Source organism: Rhipicephalus sanguineus, chromosome 2, assembly GCF_013339695.2.
Source record: "Rhipicephalus sanguineus isolate Rsan-2018 chromosome 2, BIME_Rsan_1.4, whole genome shotgun sequence".
Classification (NCBI taxonomy): Eukaryota; Metazoa; Arthropoda; class Arachnida; order Ixodida; family Ixodidae; genus Rhipicephalus; species Rhipicephalus sanguineus.
In genome coordinates, this window is record NC_051177.1 from 198,238,705 (window position 1) to 198,264,598 (window position 25,894).

At 47.4% G+C, this 25,894-nt stretch overlaps 1 protein-coding gene across 3 annotated transcripts in view; it reads left to right on the forward strand.

Annotated features, from left to right (window-relative positions):
• Positions 1-25,894, forward strand: part of LOC119383985 (14-3-3 protein zeta) — a 41,399-nt gene that overhangs the window by 2,987 nt on the left and 12,518 nt on the right. For 2 of the 3 annotated variants that reach the window (XM_037652269.2, XM_037652266.1), the window contains exons 3-5: positions 15,556-15,679; positions 18,595-18,758; positions 23,463-23,558. In XM_037652269.2, the coding sequence (XP_037508197.1) occupies positions 15,556-15,679; positions 18,595-18,758; positions 23,463-23,558 (384 nt within the window). Of the gene's footprint in view, positions 1-15,555; positions 15,680-18,594; positions 18,759-18,819; positions 18,984-23,462; positions 23,559-25,894 lie in introns of all 3 variants that reach the window. The other variant, XM_037652268.1, reaches the window with a different exon arrangement.

Consider the following 25,894-nt stretch of genomic DNA (forward strand, 5'->3'; position numbering starts at 1 on the left):
GCAGACTAAGAAAAGTTTGTGCCATGTTTCAATCAGTGAAGACTGTACAGGGCTCATGGATAAAAGCACATCTTCAGGATACAGACTGGTATGCGTATTTACTCGAGATAACTGCATCATGTTGCTACAAAAGTGGCTGCTAGGTTTCAATGTAAAGGACTGAGTCGAAATTACACTGGTACGACACTGAACTGAATGAGGTGGAAACAGGAGTAGGGACATTGCTTAGCCTTAAATTGGGCATTTCAATCCTTGTGAATTGTACAACCCTTGCACAGAAGGCTGACACTTGCTGGCAGTAAATCTAGGGAAGTCTGCGTGAGCTCGCTAACAAAGGTACAGAAGCTCGCATTCTGGCACCTAGTTTATGTGGCCTGAAGTGGTGGTCAGTATTCCTTCAGAGCAATGTTGACTGCTGACATTTCATTTCCACCTCGTCCTGTTGTCTTGTGGTTGTTATTGCCAAGGTTGCCGCTAGGTGGTCATTCTCTTTTCATAAATGTTTTTGCCAAGTGTTCTTAGGAGCTTGTGTTCACTGTAAGTTCATTCGTTCCCATGAAGCTTTTTTTTTTTATGGAAAAAGGAACCATTCCTGCAAGCCTCTCAGACGAAAATGGAGCTGTGGTATTTTGCCACATATGCATTTCCATCACATCCTCAGTAACCTGGTAGTTTCGTAGGCAATCTGCATACTGAATGAAAGCTGAATCAAGCTTCTTTGCAGCATCCACTGACCCTCCAGCATGGCCTGAGGTGTGTTATTTTCGCTACAGATAATCACCCTTGTGCGCTATTCAGAAAGCGCCCTTACTGGGAAGGTCTCTTTAAAAAAAAAAAAACCAAATGGCAGACTCAAGTTAACTTTTCGATTGAGTTTGCCGCAGCTTTGTTGGTTTTGATGGGGACTGCTCACTCGAAATTGCACTGATGTACTGTCGCGCTCAGTATGAGCTGCATCACGGTAACGTGTGGCCGAGCGCTCTGCAAGGTTGTATAGTGACGCTGCTTATGGCATTTTTATTGCGATAGCAATTATATGGACAGTCTCGGCTGGATTTTGCAGTCGCCGTCGCTGCCGTCATGCACCGTATATGTATAAGTATGTATATATATATATCAAAGTGCCAAAAAAAAAATAATTCAGAAAATGCTTCCGAAGCGCGAAATCGAACCAGCGACCTCTCGTTCCGCAGCGCGTGGCGCTAACCACTACGCCAGAAAGCGCAGGTGCTTCAGGTAGCTAACGGCGAACGTTATATACACACCCTTTCCGCTGGCAGGACTCTGAGATGGCAGGCGCTTATAAGCGTTCCTTCATTACCAGCGAGATGGTGTGAGGAGCGCAACAGACTGATTTAAAGGTCGTCGGCGAGCTCACTCGCTTCTTATAATGCCCTCCCGCTGTCTGCTCGTGCGGTTTTCTCGTGGTGAGGGGAAGAGGGAATATTTCGAGCTTTCACCGTGATGTCCGCGCTGATGTTACGGAGCATACGAAAGTCACTCGAGCTCGAGGGACGCCGCTAAACGAACAAGCAGAAGATGAGCTCGAACTATCAAGTGTCACAGCTCGACACTTGAAGCACGCTAGTTTCCTTCGCTGCTTCGGCCGCCTTTGCAACACGAGCGCTATTCAAACTGAGAGTATCCATTGGCGAGCCTCACTTCGTATAGCATTAGTTTCTTGCTATCGCATTCATTGCTTCGCTCTTGTGGCGAAACTGACTTTTTTTGTAATCGGGAGACTGTCTGTCCCTGCAAGCGCGCATTGCCTCCATTTGCTTTCACCCTCGCCCTCGTTTTGCCCTGCGGTGACATCAGCTTCGAAACTAACTTTGAGGGTGAAAGCATGCTAGTGGGGGCGGTGCACACTCTAGAGACAGCCAAACTCTCTCCTGATAACTCGAAAATATGCCATGATCAGCCCCACTGTACAATCTTGCAGAGCTCTCGGCCACGGGCTTGCGTGACGTAGCTCATACTGAGCACGATAGTACTTGTGCTACTGTTTCATTGTGACATGGACTTTAAACATTGTCCTTCATTTCCTCTTCTAACACCTTGGTCTCCATAAAACTAGCAAAAGGCTTTCGAAAATACTTGATTGTTCTCCCAAAAGTGATTGTTCTCCCAGTTATCTCGGCTATGTTTGTTGTTCCTTTAATGGGCCTTCTCTGCATTCATTAGGTTAATTTGTTCAAGTGCAATGAAAGATGACGCTCAGCTCATGATGCGTCAATGGCTGCATGCATCAGAAAGCCTCGCGATAAAAGTACTCGGTAACCTGAATTGATTTCCAAGGGGTTTATTAAGAGTCACACATATCCAGTTGCACGTACATGCCTGTCATTAAGAATTGTTAGATATGGATAGCTGCTGAATGTATCCTAAGGCTAACCACATATTTCCCTCCCTTCATCTTTCACTGTATTCTCCACTGGATTTTAGTTGGAATTCAGCGCTTGTCTTCATTGCTCTGTCTCGTGTCTTTGCGCTGTGATCACAATTTAAAAGGGAATACCAACTAGCCCGTACCCAGACCTTCTCTGCTGGACCTATTTGCAGTTAACCAACTGCATACATCTCTGAACAGGCCTGTTCTTGGAAAGATTTAATGTTTAACCATTTGGTTAGAGTTGCATCTGTACTTCCCTCGTGGCTACACTACCTAACTCTGAAATGTCTGTCATGTAATGCATGTCAGCATAGCACCACAGCTGGTGCTGCTTTTTATTTGGCCATGCTTAGGTGTGGCATAGGTGATTAATTTCGCTATTACCATAGCCTTACAAGTGTTGCGTGTTAAGCATACCGCTTTCTAGCACACTGAAGTGCTGCATTAAACTGCTCATCCCTTTTAGGCCAGAGTTCTAACATGTAATGTTCCTTCACTGAAGTACAAAGAAAGGGTGGTAGTGTTGTGTTGCTAAGCTCCGGGTGCAAGTTCGATTCCCGGCCGTGTAGGCTGCATTAGAAAGCAGAGTAGAAATGGGGGGCCAGTTGGTTATACGTGGTCTTGGGTAATCGCACTGTAATGTGCGTGGACGGGCTAGACACACAGCGTGTGAACCCAAGACCTGCATTTGAATGAAGGTGAAATACAAAACACCTATGCCGTCAGGTGCATTTTGAAGAACACCAGGCCATCAGTTAATCTGGAGTCGACGTTCACCATTGTGCCTTATAATCATATTGTGGTTTGGCACATCAAATGTCAAATTTAATTGCCTTTATAGTGTCCTGCTTTTGTAGTGACGTGCATTACAAGGCAACACTGACAGAAAAATATGTGCTGCCAGACTAATAACTTCCTGCCAGATGCTTTGTTCTTTACTTCCAAAGTGCACGAGATCTGTACAGTTGTAATTGGTTTATCTACTGACAGCCTTGGATAGATGGGGCAAATAATCAGTGCAGACAGTTTTCCGATATATTGTTTCAGATAATGACCTCTCTGGTGAAATGTGCCTCCAAGAGCATTGCTCTGTGCATTTGCAAGAATTGGCAATAATAGTCTGAGGGGAAAATGCAAATTTCTCATTATTTCTGTAGTGACATCACGGGTGCGATAAGGGTGACCATTGCGTGCAGTACCATTGTGTTCCTTAGTATTAAACTCGTTTTGGCTTGTGGGTAAAATTCTTCAGTTGAAAGGGGGTATGCTAGCAGGAAGTAATTATCGGTAGTTTGCCAATACTGTCATTGGTTTGTGTTTGGCTCTTTCATGTTTGGCTTTGTGCATGCTTGTTTCCAACTGATACTGCCCTCTGCGTAGATGGGGTTTGTCCACACTAAGGCCGTGCCTTGTATGTTTGTAAGGAAGTGTGCATTTTAAGAGGGTATCCTCTGAAGCAGCACATTGGCGAATATTTTGTACCACCAGCTTGTGGTTACCATTGAAGAGGTTCGTGTACTTATCCGTTCCACTCGATTGATGCCAGGTTGAGGCAGTCCGGCATTGAGATCCCTATTGTTGGCCCACAGGTGGTTTCAGATAACGAAACTGGGGCCAATACATTGTTTCTGCGTTCGCTCGCCGTGACCCGCTACATTTGGGGCAGTGTGGAATTGTTTGTGTCAATGACAGTGTACGAACGCACGTAGGAAGCGTTCGTTGAAGAGGCGCCCAAAAGGGAGACACTTGAGCGCGTCGATGTGTCCAGCGAGCGTTTCATTTTCTTGGTATCCCTGGCGGCTGGTGCCCTCAACACTTAGGCGTTCCATAAGAGCTCCATCGCGCCCTCTGGTCAGTGACGGGTGCCTATGAAGGGTCACAGTGCATTCTGAGAGAATCAAAGATGGCTTTGCTGAGTTCCACTTCTTCATTGCTGGCGCGTACCAAAGCAGGTAGAACCCGTCTCTGCCAACTGAACCAACGAACAAAATAAACCTGACGAAAACGCACTGCGAATATAGTTGTACACCTACTCAATAGTGTTCCTGGCAGAGAGCAGCTTGTGGGGTCAGGCCTGTTGTTTTGTGACGTGAGAAACGCGTAGCGCTCGTGGTATGAAAGCGCGTCGTTTGTGCGAGATGGTTGTGCCGCCGAGGAATGCCGCCCTATTTCGCGCGTTGGGAGCGCCTCTTCCTTTCTGTGTGTCTAGTTGACCTTGAGAGGCGACCCCGGCGTCTATCGAGGTCGGGGCGTGTGCTCTAGCACTGCGGCGTTTCGACGCCGGCGTCGCGGCTGCTCCCGAACCTGCCGCGTTGCGATCCGGCGCCGGGCTCCTGTTTTTGTTTACGCCAGCCGTCCCTCTGCCGTCGGCCCATTACGGTGACGACAGTGCGGACCCGTTGTTGCGAAACTTCTTCCCCCCGACCGCTGCGCTCGAGCGATACGTTTGAAAATACGCGAGCGTCGATTTGTTCGCGGTGCGCTCCGTTTTAGATGCACCCTCAAAACTTGGTGACGCACCCTCGTTCGATGCTGTGACGTGGAAAGAGCACGCTGCCTGGCCGTAGCTTCTCATGCCGATGCAGTGACGTGTTGGTGCGAGGCATGTGATCGACGACGCCTCCAGCCAAAAGGGGCGCGAGACCCTTGGACGCTGGACTGTTTTCGGCGGTGTTTGTGGATAGCCGTGGGAACGGGCTACGCGCCGGTATCTCGTGCTGCTTGGCAGCCTGGGCATCGCCCTCGTCGTTCGTCAACGGAGCGCCGCGAACGTGCCACTGTAGCGAAGAGGCACTGAACAATTCGGAATCTTACTCTCTTGCTGATGCTGCTTTCCTCATTTATGAACTGTGCTAGTGGTCTCAATGATCTTCCTGCGGGGACGAATGAATAGTCTGAACGTAAAGAAATGCCCCCGGTTTCCTGGATAGCTAGTCAACTATTCCCTATAAAACTGTACTGGTAAAGGCCGAGGCACCGGACTTGTCCCGAGTCTGGTTGTCAATTCTGCCGGGGCAAGTCTCTTCACTCGTCACTAATTTTGTTGACAACGAAATTAATGTCCATAAAATGAAGCTGGCGAAATTAATCGAGTATTTGGCTAAGTTGCGAACATTGGTGACATACCCGGACTGTCATCGTAGTGTGGTGGCATCCCCGCTGGCGTGGATGTGCTAATAACTTGGGAGGTGCTCAAATCTCGTATCCTGAATGCGGTACTACCTCGGGAAGGTCGCGAGATATTAGCGCCGTGAAAACTCAAACGAATTCCTGTCGAGCTCCTTTTTTCTTTGTGTATGTTAAAATTTGTGCAGCATCTGACGCCACTTTTTCGATACCTACATTCAGTTATCGAAAACGCTGCGCGGCGTTCAGATGCTTTGCGGAGCGACGTGACCTTTCGCGGTTGTGCTGGTCAGGTGCGGTGCCAGCTGTGGGTTATCTTTCGCGGGATCGAATCCCGGCCGCGGCGGCTGCATTTTCCATGGAGGCGAAAATGTTTGAGGCCCGTGTACTTAGATTTAGGTGCACGTTAAAGAACCCCGGGTGGTCGAAATGTCCGGAGCCCTCCACTACGGCGTCTCTCATAATCATATCGTGGTTTTGGGACGTTAAACCACAGATCTTATTATTAACTGTGGCTATCTTTTTTTGTTCTTTGACCACCGCGTGAGAAGTGCGCAGGGCAGGCGTACACAGTTGAATTGCGCTGTGTTTTCTTCGGAGACTTGACTGCCATTTAGTCGAGCTTTATCACCGCACGTAGGAGTTGAGAAGGCTGGCGCTCGATAAGGGCGTCTCAATTGCTGGCCCCGAAGGCTTGTTTGCCTCTGTTGTCGGCGCTTTTCTAAGGACGGATCTCCCGCTTCGGCAAAAGCAGTCTCCCGCACTCGAAATTGCTGGCGTAAAGGCGCTGCACTGCTTTCGCGAAATCGGGGTCCTGGTAGAGGGCGTCAACTTCGTGGAAGAAAACGTGTAACGCTTCCGGAAAGATGACGCTAGTTATGCCGAGGTCTTCCGGGAAATGTTAGTTCCCAAGTTTGTGGTAAAACTCCATGAAAAATTTCACTCTGGAGACGAAGGCTCACTGAAGCGGAACGATTTTTTCTTTATAAATTACCTCCGGGTTGGCTCAATTGGTAGTGTCAGTTTTGGTGAGGCGTTGGTTTCGGGCTCGCTTCGCCGGAGCAGGACTTCAAGCTTTCTTTAGAAATCCGTGTGGACTTCGTTACCGTCAACTCGTGCCACGAGAAGGCGCTTCGTAACCTAGAAGGCGCGAAGAAAATACCTGTGGCGACGCCGCCTTGAAGAACTTGCACAAACTTGCCACGACGTCGTCTCGTGCTTGGATGGCGTCTCGCTAGGATCTACGTAACTATTTAATTCGTGGGCTTTCACGTGCCAAAACCGCGATGTGATTGAGCCACGCCCTAGAGGGGGACTCTGGATTAATTTCGAACACGTGGGTTTATTTGACGGGCACCTAAATCTAAGCACGTGTTTTGAGTTTGGCCCCTGTCGAATTGCGGAGGCCCCGGCCGGGAGTCGAACCCGCATCCTAGGGATTACGAGCGCGACAGGTTACCTGCTAACCCACTACGTCGTCTACAGTCATTAGTCGGTGAAAATGAATTGCATTGTGTTCTAAGGGAGCCAGACGCTTAACAGAGCAAGAAGACTTTCGAATGACACCAGAAGAAACAAGTTTAGCGAAATTACTTCCTGGAACGACGGCACCTGTAGGTATAGGTAAAGGTAACATCGCGCCAAAGGGCAAAGAACCGTGACGTCATTGATATGAACGGTCGGTTGGGGTTCGGTTCCCCGTGCAATGAACGGTTAGCCTTGCAAAGAAAGTAAATCGCTTCAGTGTTTCGACACCACTTACCCACCTATTGCAGCGAGGCCAGTGCTTGTTAATTAATCGTTGCAGGCACGTGTAGCCGTGGGAGGAGCCGAATGAGTCTTGGGTGCGAACTCGCCTGCGATCGGCCTTGGCATTGAGGGTGGGAGCCAGTTGACGTCGCGCGACGTGGCGAGGGCACGGTATCGGTCGGCCTTTGTTGTTTCGTGTTCGTGCGGGCAACCCATTGTATCGGGTGGACGAGGCATCTGTGCCCTAGCTCTACTGTCCTACCTGTTAGATCAAGGCTTATGCACATAAGGAAAACACGCTACCCCGACCGACAGTCGTCGGTGTCTAGCCACGGGTTCCTCTCGCCAGCATTCGAGGAGTCCCGTCGTCTTTGCGACGACCGCATCAGCACGCGTTCGTAGTTGGTCCGTTTTCCACACGCTCGCACTTTAAATGATCACTCGATTATGCAAATGTTTCGGAGTGTACGCCTCGTAGAGCAGCCTACTCCTCAAGGAGCTGTCGTACAAGTGCACCGTGCCAATAGCGTTCTTATGACGTCGGTTCGCAGCCAGCCCCATCCAACGCGTTTCGTGCCGCAGTCGTTCCCTTGTGGCCGGTGTGCACGCGCTAATAGGGGGAGCGAAAGAAGCCCAACCCAGTGTGCGGTGTAAGCACCAGGGGCGTAGCCAGAAATTTTTTTCGGGGGGGTTCAACCATACTTCATGTATGTTCGTGCGTGCGTTTGTATGTGTGCTTGTATATATACGCAAGCAAAACTGGAAAATTCGGGGGGGGGGTTTCAACCCCCCCCAACCCCCCCTTGGCTACGCCCCTGGTAAGCACCTCACCCATGGAGTGCGCTTGCTGTCAAGTAGTCGGAATACACGCCATCGTTTACGGGAGCTCGTGTGCCCGTTGTATAAGGTACTTCCGTGCGCGGCCCTCGAGATCACGCTGGAAAGGTGCGAGGGCGTACGCCGTCGCATGTGAAAATTCGAAAAGACAGCCGTGACGTATTCTCTGAAGGTTCGACAGACAACGCTCTGCTCAGCTATATTCTGGCCTAGTCGTCGCTCGGCGAGTTGCGCAGCATCCATCGTCGGCGTTGATCGAATGTGTGTACACACGGCCGAGCATTGTGCGCCCGCTGATCGATTTGTGTACAGCCTCGGGGGCGGCTGACGCCGCTGGGCGAGGAGGCCTCGACTGCACGGTTGCCGATTCGATGTGTGGCCGCCGGGCGTTCAGTTCGTCCCCAAGTTAACTGCTGCACTTGAGAGGACGTGACAGCAGTCAACCACCCGCTAATTAGTAGCGATATTTTTGGCGCCGCTGATCTTCATACAGTTTTGTAATGCAGTTTCTAGAAGTCTGTACATTTCCTAGAATGACATGAGGCCCATATGTACACCTACCTGCCTGGTTTATAGCGCACATCAGGTTAGATGTGGCGCTGCGAACGTCAAGTTCACAATATTGAAATAGGCGACGCCGAATCGAGCTTTGGCTCGTAGGCCCCCATGCTGTTTGATGATTTCGGATTCGGAGTTACATGCCGTTCCATCTACACTTTCAGAAATGACACATTTGTAAGCGTGTCCAACGATTGTATTCCTGGCGTGGCCCAATGTTTAGTTTGATTGCAAAGCCGGAAATGGCCGGAAGGGCGTTTAAGTGCGTCAATGTACCACTCCTCTTTGTCATGCTGCGTGTCATAGTTGCAGCACCGTTGACACAGTAGCATCGAAATTGTGCGTAGTAATACTTCTAAAACTCCGCGGTGTAGCGAGGGGCTGGCGAGTGAAGATTCCGGTATGCGCCGATCAGCGGTTGGTAAATATCAGATGCTGAATCCTATGGCAGTTTGGGTGCTAAGCTTTTCGCGTCGCACAGAGAAATCCTTAAGCGATTTTAGAGTTCCACTTCAAAAGCACTTGGCGGACGATGCCTCGGCTCCTCTTCCGGGTCGGCTACTAACCCGGTTACTGGCGCGGTGAGCTCGCGGAGCGCAGGCTTAGTTACCGACCTTGGGGAAGGTCGCCAGGACGTGTAGCCCGCCTTCACAGCACGCGGCTCGTCTGGTTAGCCGGCGTACCGACGGGCAATCGCCGAAAGCGACGCTCGCTTTTCTTCCGACATCCGGAAATAGGAGTTGCAGTCGCGCCCGGCCGCCTCTCGGAGCTGGCATCGAGTCGCGTCGGCGTTGTCCACCTCGCGCGGCCTCTCCGCGTGACTGGAATGATCGCGGTAGTCGCGTCGGGTGTCGACTCGCCGATGATCGTTTCCGGCGAGCTCGCCGAGCCACGCGACGACCCGAGCGAAGTGGCGCCTCCGCTCGACTCGGAAGAGTCGCCGACGGGCGCGCCAACCCGGGCTCCTCTTTCCCACGGAAGAGGCCTCATCCTCTCCCTCCTCCGTCGGCTGGGATGAAGAAACCTTGGGTCGATCCGCCGGGAGCCGGTCGAGGGTCCCGGGCCTTATCGATTTTCTCGCCGGGACCCGGGGCTTCTTCCCCACGATGCAGCACCGCTGCAGCTGTATAGCTGCCGCCGGGGCTCTCACCTTGCGGTCGCGACCCTGCTGCCGTCTTTTTCTCGGTCGGGCTTCCCTCCCTTCTTTCTGTTGCCTCGCGTGTACCGTCCCGAAGGGGCCAGCCTTTCCTGGCCTGCCTGACAGAAGGCGGCACGGCGCCAAACACTGCCTACCCGCGGTCTCTCCCCCCCCTCTGGGTGGGCGAGGCGCGACGTGGGAGGGGCAGGTTTCGGTTAGGCCGCGCTCCCTCGCGTGCCAGGCCTCCTCAACGAGGCGTGGTTTGATTGCCCGGCTCCTGCTAATGACGGCTACTGTGACAAGCCCCCCTGGTTGCACTTAATGGACTAGAAGGTAGAGTAGTGCTCGACCTTTAACGCAGCGTGGGTATCGTGGATTTAAAGAGCACAGTCCGCCATGGGTATTTACGTGCGGTGTCATTCCACAGACTGTGCATGCCATGTGCCATTTTGTATTTACGACGCATAATGGTATTCGCTGATGTCAAACGTAGATCTTGGAGATTCAAATGTCTTACTTTTAAGATTCTGAACACTGCTGTCAGGATTAGGATTAAGCTTAGTGGTTTGTGTTAAGCGGAATAGCATTGCTGTGGGTATGGCACTTGTAAGGGCAGCAACTCATCCAGCCATGGTTAGGTGCTTCAGCTGGGCTCGCTGCACTGGAACATATAAATGGTGCTTGCTAAACGAGCTTCGGATTGAAATGTCCTGATGTTCGCTTATGGCCTCGGAACCTAGTGGCCTGTTGTGTGAAAAGTGCCTGTCATCCCTAAGCATAAGTGGCATTTTAACGAGTGTCAACTGCCATTATAATTTTTCATGCTGCCAAGGGGAAGCTCGTGGGGTAGTTTTCTCTCCCAAGATATTCAGGACTTTTTCTTGTGAGAAAACCTTGTGTGCATTCAACTGCTTTGTCTCAATGCCACTTGCTGTTAGTTTTAATATCTAAATAAAGAGCAGGTGCTTGTTAGATTTGGTGCATTTACTGCCAAGTAGGCAGTGTCTTGGTTTTCTATTCAGTTGTTTTCACTTGTAGCAATTGAATTAATGGTTCACTAATGTAAAATTCACTTTTTGATCCTGAAGCCTACAAATATATGTCCATAGCAGGCATTATGTGTGACCACTTGCAGAGGTGTGAATAACCAGAAGGGAACCATGTGGTGCATCTACAGAGGCAAATTCCTGCTCGAATGCCAGTCTTGTGTGCCTAAACTAAAACCCTGCACTGAACTGTGCCACGCTTGAAATTTTGCCGAGAATATGGCACTTGGGCCAGTTTCGGTTTTAGCTCGCTGAGACTCTTATCTAGTTGGGCTCACTTTAGTCTGACTAAAACTTTGCACTAGCATTTTCCTTTTTATTACATGGTGGTGAAGTTTGGTACGACTGTCATCATGCACTGGGAAGCTCCAGGACTGAAAGATGAACAAAAGCACTGTTGTGTTCTTTGCGTAACTGCAAGAAAGTATGCAGCCACGAAGGCGTAAGGGGTGCTTTGAGTGGGCAGCCTTTTCTCCACGCCCGCACATTTTTGCTACTTGCATTTGTTGCGATGACAAAGCACAGTCGCGAATAACAGGATTCTAGGTCAAACTGGTTTATTTGAATTTGAAGATAGGAAGTTTGGGCGTTTAACATACAATCGAAATCAAAATGTACACCTGCAGTTATGAGAAATTGGGGACTCGACGACACGGTTACAACTTCACGCTTTTCTGGCTCTGCCCATAGTACATGGTTATTCCAGAATTATGCGGAAGGTTTTTTTCGTCAGCCTTTACTGTGCGCACTATAGAGTTGCTATATGGCACGTATGGCTCTTGCATGAGTGTCAACCGCTAATGGAAGAGCTACTGTTCCAGTCAACAGCGGGTACCCCATTGGCGCACGGCGATTTGTTCAGGGAACACCTGTGGTGCTGGTAGTTCACAGAAAAGGTTCTCCTTTTGTCTCCAACACTTCCTTTTCGTCATGGGTGCTCCACTCCCTTTAAGCTTTCGGCGCTTGTTCACAGCAGCATTCAGGAAGGTGGCTATTCCACATGCTGAGAAAACTAAACTGCTTGGTGGGATGCAAGCCTGGGGTTTCTGAACATGTGGTGTGGTAGTGACATCTGTGGTGTAAATTTTCACACGCGACACTAAGCGCCAAGGTTTTCGCGGGCCGCAGTCCGCGTGCTTTCCGGAGCTTGTAGTGTACATCACTGAAATAAGCGACCTGTCTACTGGTGACATGCAAAAGTCGTGCTTGTCTGTGCCACCTCGCAAGGAGTATTGGAGGACACACTTTTGAAGCCAGTAGGGCCCAGACACTGAAGTTTATGAAGAACGTTACTTGGCGATGACTATAGTTGGGACGAGTAGTCAGGTCAGCGACTATGTAAAGTTGCATTGTGGAACGCGTGCACTTTTTTGATACTTCTGATTTCTAAAAAATTGTCATGCCATCAATTATCATGCCCTACAATTTTCTCATATGAATTGCCCCCAAGTCAATAATTAAATAAAAAGTTACAGTAATACCTCGTTAACTCGAAGTAGTAAAAACCAGAAAAAATTTCGAGATAAGCAGATTTTCGAGATAAGCAAAGTTGGACAAATTCCATTGAGAAGTTCAGTTCTAGCTAGAAACGTTATTTCTGCTGACCAGTTTCTTAACAGGAGCGCCTAACTGGCTCTTTGTAAAGGTTTTGAAGAAAAATAATGACATACCATCGCTATTAACCAGCTGTGTTTTTCGACACTGCCTTTTTATTTAGTGCAGAGAGACCGACTAAGGCTGGTCTGCCTCTCAGTAACACTTGTACCTAGCAAAGCTTTCTCGAGTTGCTTAACACGTCGCATGTGCCGATCATCCGCGCCGCTGCACTCAAATTTATTTCGCATCAAGCGAAGCATGTTTCTTGTTTCGGCGGATGTCGTCACACCTCGAGTAGCTGCGTCGACGCTGCCGCGATCACTGTGCGTGACGCCACATTGTTTGGCTTAAAAAATGGTCAAACCAGCCGATGTCGCAGGCTAGATCAGTTTAGCCCACCACTAAGTCCAGAGAATCGGCCTTATCTGTCGATGTGACTGGAAGGGGCTCCTCTCGCACGATGCCACACATTCAGCGCCGTTCTGACGTCCGGAAACTTCGAGCCTCGAATCCGTTTCTTTGATTAGGGCTACCTTTCTTTGCAGCATCAGTGACTTGCTTTGCTTTGGTGGCGTTATCCTCACCACATCGCATGGCCGACGAAAAAATCCGCGCGACGTGCCTTGCGTAAATAAAATGCCGAAATCGCATCTGACGGTAAACAAAACGTGTACGACCCGAGCTATTTTGCAGGGCCTGCTTATGTGCACGTCTATAGCGTCACATGACGTGACACAGGGTTGCTCGACAAAGTTGGTATGCCGCTGGGTTCCGACTTTACTTTCGGGAACAGTGTTCACTTCGTCGTAAACGCGGCAGCCTCGCGCGAACCTTGTGAAACGTATGACATTTTGCCGCTAGTATTCTGTGAAACGGTTCGGCGGCGAAGTTTTGGTTCCATTCTCAGTCGAGATTTCGAGATAACCGAAAGTGGGGCACGGAAATGCTTCGAGATAAAGGGCAATAAAGACATTGCACCTATGGGAAATTGTTCGGTACCGCGGAAAACTTCGACTTAGCCGATTTTTCGAGATATGCGAGTTCGAGTTAACGAGGTATTACTGTAGTCTTCTAAATGTCATTCCAGCTGTGGCAAAGAAAGTATTTCTGCCTTGATGTGGAGTTGTGCACAATAACGACTAGACTATAGGATTTGTGTATAAAATTTTTTAATGTATTAAAAAAAAACACCTTCTACAATAGTATTTGTACATCCTTTAAAGGGACACTAAAGTGAAACAATGATTGACAATCTGTACTCTGAGAACTCTAATGTTGACTTCACCATCATATGTTGATAAATAGACGAGAAAATGAAGGTCAAAATTTTGTTTTTAAATTTCACGGCGATATTTCCGTGCATCACGTCACTGATTTTATTTAGTGTTTCCTTTTTTTTTTTGTATTTTGATGGCATTAGCCGAACCAAATTTTCTGAGACTTGGTATGTCAAGTCCATGGCCTCCTCGGAGGACAATGTTGTCCATTTTTACCGATTAGGAACTGCGTTGGCCCTTGTGGATTCCATCAAAATCTGACGTTATGTCATTTGGGGCGAGAATTTCAAAGTGGTGTCACCATCCACATATCCTTTTCACGCGTTTTCTCGTTCTTCTAGTGGTAAGAGTGGTGTTTTCGGTATTGTGAAATAGTAATTTACTAATATGCAAAAAATATTTTCTCTTTAGTGTCCCTTGAAGCCTAGTTCAATCGGGTTCCTTATGCGATTAAGGATCCAGAGTGATCCTTTCTTTGTGTTATCAGGTTCGTCCTTTTCATATGATGCATGCTCCTCTAATGCAAAATAGTCTATACATCATCTATCATTCTGAAACATTATCTTAGCTGTGCCCAGCCTGGTTTTACCTGCTCCCAGGAGTGCTCCTAGACATGTCATTTCCGCCCCTGATCTATAAAGTAACTCCAGTGAGCTAAATCTCATTAGCTGGCATTGCATGCTGAGTGGGCTTGCATAACCTGCGTCACTACTTCCACTGATATGGTGTCCACTGGTGGAAACCTTCTTTGTTTCACTCAATTCCAGTGTCAACTAAAGACATTTTTATGATAAAATCTCGTAGCCATATGGGCCTAAGTGGCATTCTAGAAAGACAAGCTGGGCCCCACAACAGGTGCACGTCATCTTAACCCTTTAAGGGTCGAACATTTTCGCGAAATGCACTCCAAAAATGTCCTTTTTATTGCTGAAATAAATTCTCGAGGAGATTCTATTTCAGAAAAAACTGTCTCAAATTTTTTTTGCGTGACCATAAAGTGACAAGTCATTTTTGGTTTTACATGCACATGGTTGATTTGTGAGTAACATCAAGGAAAGTCCTTAAAAACGCCTGTACGATCTTTTATAAAAAAAAAATTATGCGTTTCATTAAACATAACTCGCAGGCATACAGAAATACACTTGGTAATAGTTCACATTGGAAGAATCGTCGCTCGACTCACAAGCAGCACAGCAACCGGCATGCACTTCCATAGCGTAAGCAAACTGTGCAAATGAGCACATGGGCGAAAACTGTATGGTTGTGCACCCGTTCATAAAGCAATAGGAGTGAAACAGCTATTATAATCCTTTGTCTTATCGCCAATGAGATGGAGTTACGTTTTCCCGAGTCCCCAAAACAGGAAACACAACCACGGTGATATCGTTTGTGTAATTTAGCGCCGCACGGAATCGGATGTAATCATGCTCCGGGGAGCAATAAACGAGAGAGTAACAAGCGGTCACCCTTCGAGAGATCAGAAACCAGACAGCCATCAGCTTTGCGAGTGCTAGAAGCTATAACCACCCAAAGGACAAAACCGAAACCAACCACACCACGCGCTCGGATGCGCAAGGGAAAGAAAAAACTGAGACATCAGTGCGTGAAAAAAATTCCACACATTTCTGAAGTCTGGCAGCACATGCCAGGCAAGAGAAAAAGGCATGTGTTTTAAACAAGTAGGCATGCCCTACTTCTCCAGCGAAAACCCTTTGGTGCCTCTTAAGTGATGCCGTACATGTACAGTGAAAACTCTCAAAGGGTTAAGATAGTTCAAATCTGGGAGTGATTCTATGGTCAGTGCTGTACTGACCGAAGGTGTTTGTCCTGTTGCAGGGTCTGCTAGACAAGTATCTGATCCCCAAGGCGAGTAACGCCGAGAGCAAAGTGTTCTACCTGAAAATGAAGGGCGACTACTACAGGTACTTGGCAGAGGTTGCCACCGGCGAGCAGAGGAACAGTGAGTACTCCCACTCTAGTACTGTGGTGTTGCATTGCTTCGCATGTAGGTTCAAATACGTTGACATTTCACAAGACGGGTTATTCACTGCAGTGGGTAATACTTCGGCTTTTGAGTATGGGGCCCAAAGTTTGAAGCCGTGCACCAAGGAAATTTTTGCTTTATGGGCTTGTATTTCTACAACAAACTCGACAGAGGGATGGATGGCCTCTCTCTCTTTTTTTTTTTTTTTTTGTCTGCTTAGAGACTCCTGTACATAAAAAAGGAAAGCTGTGTGGGGTTCAAAACTTTCAGGAACAATTCTTCTTTAAAACATTGGCTGCTATTTTTGGTACGCTGCTTGAGTTTTCTTCTCATTGAATTGCACTTTCACTGCGGTGCTTGTCACAGGCGTAAGAGCAACACAATATTTCTGGTGGTCTACTTTTTGCGGTTGCAGCCGCTGGCTAAGATTTTTCTAAGATGCTGCAAGTGCCCTTTTCTCATTTGGTGAGCATTGTGGCTTTCTCCATTAGAAATGCGCAGCACGCGTGCTGCAATTGCATTGGCTTATCTTGAAAACTTCTTGTTGGCTTTTTGCCTTTGATATTCTTCTGGTAAAACCTGTGGCAGATGTGTGCCTTAGTCGTAAACAAGGAAGTGGATTGCATGTGGCTTCCAAGTTTTTATTTCCTCCATTCCACATTAAAAAAGAGCATGTGCTTTAGGTTCGTGCAGTCGTAGCTGTTTCAACTGTGGCTTGCTATGTAGAAGGCATTGCAGAAATTGTGCAAGTTAGCAAACTTATGCAACATCATACTTCCATTGCACTTGGGACACCTTATTCAAGATTTTGTCGTTGGTTTAGTTTTTAATTTTTTAGACTCTTTGGAACATGCCTTTTTTATGTTGCAAAACGAAAAGCATGTCTTTCTGATTAGAATTTTCTCCTGGATGCGTAATTAACGAGAACTGATCAATAGGCCAGATAATTTTTTTTAGAGTAAGATCAACAAAAAGGGAGCATGTATTGCACAGATGGCGTCTATGACGTAATTGCGCGCAAAAGCAAGGCCTTCGAGATTGGCATTTATTTGTGCCATTGCGTTGGCGTAGACTGATCATCATCGTTATTTGTTGGAGGAGTTCGAGCTGGTTGGAGTTCGCGTGGTTCGTGCGCGCGGTTCGCAGTCGGACTAGTCGCACTGGTCGTGATTGCGTGTGCTTAGTTCTTTCACACCTACAGCTGTTGGTGCTAAAAAAAAATCACATACGTTGATTACATTTCTGTGGATGACGCCGTTCCCAGCTCCACGTTTCTATCCGTCTACTAGATATGGCTGAGTGCGCCAATGTGTGCACTAGTGACGAAATTTAGGAGTTGGTGGAGCAGGAGTCATTTTGTTTGATGACCGCTTTCGGGGTTACTTCTACTTTCGCAAGGCGTTTGACCGTTTACTACAAGCCACTGTGGTCTGACACTGTGCCAATGATCCTACAGTATCGCTTGGAGACGCCGACGCAACCGGCGACAATTTCTCGAAGATATCGCCATAAGTGATCGCTTGCCAGGCGTTGGCTTTGGTGGCACTAGATTTATGAAAAGGATGTGAGACTGCAGGTGCTTGAAAAATTTTCGTGCTGCTCGGACATGAGTAAAAGCACCAGGCAATGTTGCACGATTTTTTCTCGTGTAAGCATTGAAATAAAATTCTGTACCACTAAATATTGTCGTTTTTCCTGTTTTTCGTCTCTTGCGTTACCCGTCTCTTACATTTATTTCCTATGGTCCCTTCAAAAATGTATCAGCGAGGTTCTACTGTACATTCTTTTTTCTTTTTAGGTAAGAATATTCACTCGCACCTCCTCCAATTAAATGCTTAGTTGTTTTATTGAACCTACCTACCTTGAAGCAGTCGTGGGCTTTTCAGGTGGTCTGTACCAGTTTTTGGGGGCAAAACCGAGCATCACTGCTTATATTCTCAGTTTTTCTGTTCTGACATTTTGCATGGTCCTTTCCAAGTCTTCAATTGGGGTTGTACTGTAATTTTGAAGAAAATTTTTTTTGTAAGAAGTCTATGTTTTGAATTGGTGAAATACTGTAATAATTTATTATGACAGGGTTTATTGTGACAGGGGAACCCTGCCAATCTGGCAGGGTTTCAAGAAGGCCTACACTAGTGGCATTCAGCTGCAGCAGGACAGGAGCAGACTGTGCCTTAATGTAGGTGACTGAAGTGCCAGTATAGTTGCCTATGGTGCATGTGTGTATATATAATACATACCCCTCACAATTGACTGTGCTACATTGTACAAATTAAGTTCAAAGCCAAGAACTCTCCTCTACCCTGTCACGCTTCCTTTGGTAGTTTTTCTTGGGGAACAAGCCATTTCGACAACGTGCCTCCACAGGTGCCCTGGTGCCATAAAACTCGCTCACTCACTCACAGAGTGTATGGTGCAGTTGCATAGCATGATCAGTTGTCATTTCCACTAATCTGATCAAATAAAGCCCTAAAAGCTTTATTTTGTGTATAGATTTACGTATAGCATAACATACTTTGCTGAAGTGACACAACAGTCCCCTTTTTTGTGGTGCCTTTGTCATCCTGGGAGACATTGATTGCCCTTGCGCTGCAGGTGTCAGACTGAATGTTCTTCAGGTCTTGCTAGTGGCTGTGGCTGCATAAAGAGTGCAGTGTTATGACCTTCGCGGTTACCAAGAGCATCCAAAGGGTGCAAAGATTATCTTGTCAGGTCATTATTAACCCAGTGTTTGTAGCTTGTGCCGTGAGCTAAAACTTCTGGCGATTTACTTGTTGCTGTGCAGTGTGCAGGCACATCCTGTTTGCGTACTAATGCGACTGCCTTTGGCAGCGCCAATGCCAGCCCGCAGAGGTGTGTGGTAACTCGACTGTGTGTGTGCATTGCCATAGGTGTGGTCGAGGAGTCTCAGAAGGCCTACCAGGAGGCTTTCGACATCAGCAAGAGCAAAATGCAGCCCACGCATCCCATCCGGTTGGGGCTTGCCCTAAACTTCTCTGTGTTCTACTACGAAATACTGAACTCCCCAGACAAGGCGTGCCAGTTGGCAAAGCAGGTAACCCAGCTTTCTGGACCATCTCTGAACCTTTCTTTTCTTTTCTCCCTGCTGTAACCAGGTGTGGTAGAGGAGTCTCAGAAGGCCTACCAGGAGGCCTTTGACATCTCCAAGGGCAAAATGCAGCCCACGCATCCAATTCGACTCGGCCTGGCCCTCAACTTTTCCGTGTTCTATTACGAAATTCTCACTGCCCCTGACCGGGCCTGCCACTTGGCCAAGCAGGTAACGAGTGGCTTAGAAGCCTTTTTTTTTTCTGCCATGCCTTTGGGTGCCTTGACCGCTGCCACCACTGCCTGCCTGGGCCACTAGGGCAAGGCTTGTCGTCTCTCGTGACTGACCTCGCCAGTTGTCGCAACTTGTCTACTAACAGCATGAGCCTGAGCAACGTCTTTTAAGCCAAGTGATGTGATAGAAAGCATTGGCTGGGTATGCCATCTTCCCCTCGTGCAAATCGTGACCACTTTTTGTTGAAAAATGTGCTCGAACTGTCCTGCACACATTCTGCTCTGTGGTGCTGTGCAAGCTCGGAAACTTTCACCATCTGCTAAAGAATGTGCATACTTATCTTGGGGACGGGCTAGGCATATGTGTAGGCGAACTGGTGGGGGCATTTGGCGGTTGCAGTTGACATCGTGTAGTCTTTTGCTTAACAAGTTTGTTAAAACGTCATTACGGTATTGGCAGTGAAAGGCATGGCAAAAAAAAGAAAAGGCATGGTCGTGGCTTGCTTGGACTGGCTATTTGAGATGTTTCTTAGACTGGGGGCTCGGCTTTTGAACTCTGTGTCAAGATTAAATTATGTTGACGTGTTCTTTAGATTCTGTTTTAACTAAAAGAGATTAATTTATTTGTTTCATTTGGCATAGAACACCTGGCCATTTCGATACAGCATCTGAAATGCATTTGTGTTTTACTTATGCCTCTTGTTTGGCCTAATTGGAGTATGGTGCATTCCTTCTGTCATATATTGATATGTCAAACTGCACAGTTGTGTTTCATGAAAATTCATTACTCGGCAGACTCCTCACCGCAGCTATCGCGTAGCCACTTGGCACCATGTTGCATCTCTGCAAGATTGTAGAGTCACTAAATGCATTCGTTTCGTGTATCTTGTGATGAGGGAAGCGGTCCCCATTGTTGTTGCGTTGTCTACTGGTGCAAATAATCTGCTGTTTACAGAAGCCTGTTGCCCTTGGTATGACACACATTGCCAAGGAAACCGATGAACATTACATTGACTCATTGCTGGATGAAGTGAAGAATGCAGTGATAAGTAGTTGCCAATACAAACATGGTGTGCTTTTGTTACATGAGCTGTAGCAAATTACAGCAAAAAGCTGGTCTTCAACTAGTGCAGCATTTGAATGTAAGACACTTGAGTAGTTCGTTGTATGACGATAATTGCGAGTTCTGGCCTTTAACTCCGCGCGCGACTGCAGAGATGTTTTATGAACGGGAATAAATGGCCAAACAAGCTGTGGCATGTAGCGGGTGTTGCAGATGTGGGTATGCGATACTGTAGTTGCTTAGCTTTCAATGCAAGCATAAAAACGCAACCGAATTAGTGTGCTCTTGAAATATTTAGCCTTCAGAAATGTTTGCTGAGCACATTGTTATGTACACATTTAAAATTTTTAATTTCGTGCACTTCAGAGTGCGAGTTAGCGGTGGTGGCACAAATTTTCAGCTAGCCGGTGTTTGTATCAGTATACCTCATGTCAGGTTTATTGCATGTTTGCATGTTTTTCGTCATTATTCCGCTAACAGGTTAAGAGTGTTAGCGTTAATGACCAGCATGTGTGTTGGAGACTGATGTGACTCAAATAGTTTTCAGCATGTTTTGTGGCAGCAGAATGTGCTGTGTAGTACAGTAAAACCTCGTTTATCCGGATCTCGTTAACTCGGAAATTCGGTCAACTCGGACAACTCCGGAGAGGGCTATTGGGACCCCATGCTTTGAGTCGCGCAATCTCGGCGGCTTGAAGGCTCAAGCGCTGCTTGCTGTAACCGACGGCGGAACTCAAGTTTTGGAGAAACCAAACTAACTGCAGCAGAATATGATCATGGTGATAGTAAATGAGGGGGGCAAGTGGCTAGGTGGCACTAGTTACCACCTAATGGAAGCGCTTGGGCTGCCGGCGCAGCGCATCCAGTGTCTACTAAAAGTGGGACGCACGGACGACAGGATGGTTTGCGCTGCCACCGCCACCACAGCTGCTCACTACGCCTATGCCGCTGGTTTCTTCATGTTATAGACGATGTTGCCATAATCGTCACTATAGATGGTGCCGTTGCTGGTCCGCTGACTGACGATGACATATTATCGGAAGTGTTTAAAGAGGATCAGAATCGCTGTTCCAATGATGAGTAAAGCTGAGCAGATGCGAAATCGCACCGTGCAGGAGGCCGCTGAAGCCCTCGCTGTCGTCGAGGGGCTCTGTGTCGGTTCTCACGACAGCGAGCGTGCGCACCACTACCTGATGCGGTTGGAGATTCGTTCTAGCACAAATTCCAACGACGAGGCAGACAAAAATAATGCAGTTTTTCATGAAATAAAGGTTTGTCTGTGCAGAGTACATTTTCCTTTTGTTTTCATAGTCCATTCGATAATCCTGGAATTCGGTTAACTCTGATATTTTCGCCGGTCCCGTGAGATCCGGGTTAACGAGGTTTTACTGTACCTGTCACATGCCAAATACTTGGCTATACTTAATCATAGGTGGCTTGTGATATAGCATTCTTGGTTGTTTGATTGGACTATAGTCAGATACAACTTAAGAAGACAGGAGAGGCCCCACCCAGACGACCGAAGCACAGTTGCCGATCGCCTACACGCCCAAAGAAAGTCCCGCTCATGCACGCGCCGATGTTCTCCAAAGGCGGAGCCACCGACAGTCCCGCTCATGATGTCAGTCCCGAGTGTGCGCCCATTGGTGCAGGCTTGTGTTCATCTGCCTTTGAGCAAAAAATGCCGCTGCCTTCTAAAGTTGTTCCCGACTATAGATATCTTCGTACGTGCATTCAAAGCTCATTAACACGTACCTGCTTTAAACATACTAAAGGTAAAACGTAGTTGCGACGTATCCCTGACAGTCTTCGTAGAGCCTAATGCATTTGCTGACTGCTTAAGCCGTAGGGGTTTGCCCTATGCCTACTGGTTAGTGCGTACCCTGCGATAACATTTTGCACCATAAAAGTGTATGGCGCAGCTGAACTTGCTGATACCACAATGTGCTGTAAAAGGTTTCAGTGTTATCGAGAAGTGCGGAAATCTGTTAATCAATGATTCAGACACAAATTAAGCGCATTTTCATCGCTTCTTGTGCTTTGTAATGTGGCGATATTTTAGCACAAGTGGGAAACCAGAAGCGATTCGGTCATGTGGCAGTGATTCCAATCGCTGTGCTTTATGATCGGGTTGACAGGCCTAGTCACATTTGTGTGGTTCCAGCTTAGCACACTTTTGTGTGCCAGAAATTAAAAAAAAACCCTTTCTACTTCATCAGATCCCTTATACTTCATAAGATCCAACAGATTTTAGAAAAGTTACCTTGAGAACAATTCAAACCAGTCTCCAGGTCGCTGCGCATTGACCACTGTGACGAGAGACGTCCTTAATGCCCCTGCAGAGGTGCGTGGTGAAATGTGAAAGGGCACTTTTTTTGTGCGTGCGTGTGTCATTTGCTCAGGTCTTGAACATTGAAGATTAATAAAAACTTCATGTATTCAATACAACACACTCCATTGCTACAGAAGGCAGTTAAGGGGGGACGTGGCACTTAGGGAGTGAAAATCAACCAAAAAATCTAGTTTTTGCTGGCCATCTCTTCACGTTCCTGACATCATTGTGCACCCAGTTACTAATTTTCATTGCTGCATACTGTCGTCTTCTATCCACATCTTATTTTAAAAAACCAAAACCGTGCATCCTGCCCTTTAAATTGAGGGCAAACGGCAAACAATTTTTCATGCTCTTCCTGTAATGGAGGAGCAATATCTTTTGTTCTGTCTGGGTTATCATTACGATTTCTTTTTCGCTTCTAAGATAAATAATAGATGTGTCGTAAGGTAAATTTTGTTACAGTACTTTCTTAAGAAAATGCTCTAAAGCAAGGTATTGTTTTGAGTATTAATTGGGGCATTTTTTAGATTGGGTGCAACAGCCCACAACTCTGCTTAGAAATGTCCTAAAGCAATGATTTATACTTTACGACACACTACAAACATTCTCAATGTATTCTGTGGATTGTACATTGGTGTGCAGGTTGTGGTTAATTAGCTAATTAGGCCTTAAACAAAGAAGTAAGTGTTTGTGATATCCTGGAAACTACTTATCATAGGAAAAAAGCAATTGCATATTTGAAATCAGCACACAAACATTCTGAAACTCCCCAAGTTCCATCAAAATCTATCAAGAATTTTAAAAAATGTTTTAAAGTGCCACGTCTCCCCTTAAAAAAACGTTGCTTGCAGGGCCCCTTCATATTTTGAAACTATATTTCAGGCTTCAAATGCTTACAGGGGCACTTGCATGTGTTGCACCTCCCAAAACATGTATGCAGAACACTTTCCTGATGTGATGAGTGTAGCTGCAGGCTACAGTGGCTTCACATATGAACTGTGCAAAAACACTTGTGTACCTAGAATTCGGTGCACACCCAAGTGAGTGGAACTTGAAGGATCTTAACATCTTTTTTGCAGGCATTCGACGACGCCATCGCGGAGTTGGACACGTTAAATGAGGATAGCTACAAGGATAGCACGCTCATAATGCAGCTCCTCCGAGACAACCTCACGGTGAGTTCCTCATTGCTGTGTGGGTAGCTGAAAGCTTGGGCTTGTTGCCTTATGGTGTGTGCCCCTCTTGCTCGGGTGTTACAGTAGAGCTCGCGAATTGGATTCTCTATAATCTAGAACATCGATAATTTGGACTGCTCCTCTGGTCCTAACAAGCGTATGTATTTTGTGGCATTAGTCTTGGTAATTCAGATGTCATTGGCTGCCACCTGAGTAATTTGGGTGAGCTCTGGGTCGGCAGGGGGGCTGCAAAAGGGGGCGCTTGCCCCCCTCCCCGCTCTCCCCAACCATGATGAAACAAGTTTAGCACCCCCCTCCCCTTAAGATAAAATCCTGCAGACTCACGTCTGGAGCACCTAGATGACAAAGGGCCACAAACGTGCCATGTGAAAACCAAAACTGCATTAGCATTCAGCAGGGATGCAACAGCTGCGCCAATTTGATACAATTCCTTATTCTTGCGAGCTCAAGCTGAGCCAAAACTGTGAAATTTGTTAGAATTGCGCCAAGCTGCGCCAAAATGCCCGACCAGCTTAAAATTTTCTCAGTTGTGCAAATTTGAGCGAGAAATGGAGGTTGGTCATCTGCAGTGTGGGCATCGTCATCCAATACAGACGCGCAGACCCTAACCCCCCCCCCGCGAAAGAAAAGTCAAGTTCACCGGAAGGACGAAGCAATGAATGCGATAGCAACAAATTGTAATGCTATACGAAGTGAGGCTGGCAGCAAACTTTTGTATCCGATCTCGTGTAACTCTACAAAACGTTGGTGTACAAGAATATGGCGTTTTCAGGAAAAGATGCTCTTTCTGCAGTGTCTTGCATTGAGAGCGCAGCATGTAGCAGGATATAAGAGCCGCCCGCTGATGGCTGCCGAGATAGCGCGCGCGCCAGCGATCACGACTGCGCCCATGGAATCAAAGTTCAGAAGTCGCTGCTCTAGCGACAGCCCCACCCGCCCCCCTTTCGCGTCTTTTCATGCTCGTTCAAGACGGGCGGAGCGTTTCCGCTATGCTTCGATGGCAGGCTTCCCGAGCGGAGTGGTGTTATAGCATACGCCCTCCGAGCTACGGAGACGGGCTGGCTCGTTTGATACCTGCTTCAGCCGCGTTCGTTGCACACACTTGTGCGCTTTTGCCCACGGTAGAACCTACTATGCACAGGGACATACCTGCCAAGTCTCCCGGATTACCCGGGAGACTCCCGGATTTTGAACGTTTCTCCCGGTTGTACGGGTCATAAGAAAATCTCCCGGAAATCCAGTTTTGCCCCGCGCGTCCAGTGCAATGCTCGCCCCGTGCGTCACGGTGGCGCGAGGTGGGACGTTTCGCGTACAGATGCGCTACACGCAATTCAAAAATTGATCCTAAATGTGTTATAGGTTATATCAGCCGTTAATATTTCGTAGATGATGTGTTTGTGTACACACAAATCTATCCCACAAGTTATCTCGCCTTCAAAAATTTTTGTGTCACTACTGCTTTAAGTGGAGAGCCCCAGCACTTAAAAGGGTAGCCATTACCGATGTCTGTCGAGATAGCGTGTTCGCCAGCGCTCGCGACCGTCCCTGTTTTAACGACGCCCCTTATGGTCCCTTGCCCGACGAAATAACTGGTAAGCAAGCGACGACAGGCCTCACACGCGGAGCAATGTTATCGCATGTGCCCTTCACGCGACGGTGACGGCCGGGTCGTTTCATCTCTGCTTCAACCGCGTTCATCGCTAGCGCGCATTTATTCGCACGTGAAACAGACGATGCATAAGCGATGTTATCGGTTTGGACTCTGTACAGATCAGCGGCGACCGCAAAATCCCGCTGACAGTGTCCATATAATTGCCCCCCCCGTTGAGTAGATCTCCCGGATTCAGTTTCTCCAAACTTGGCAGGTATGCAGGGATATTTATCAATTTGGTCTTTATACGGGAGATGATGGCAAAAACTCGTCGAGAGTGTCCATATAGTTGCTATCACAATAGAAAACGACAGTACTCAAATTTCATGATGCTTGTTTTATTGCATGCAGAGCGCTTTTTAAGCCACGTTTGCCGCACTACACTGGTGTCATGCGGAAAAGCATACTGAGATTTAGAAGGGGCTATTAGGTACTAGCTGTCAGGGACACAGCACATTTTGTTCCTTAATTACTCATTTGTGCACACGCCGTGTAATTACGAGTACTAGTAGGATCGCTGACGTCTAAAAAATTATTGGCAATCATTTGGAGCGGCTGTGTATGGTGTTTCTGCGGCCTTGAGAAACAATAGACAAAAGCGTATGCCAGTTTTCTTTTTTCACTATCCCCACTTGCTCCTGCTTTACGAATCTCCCAAATTTCC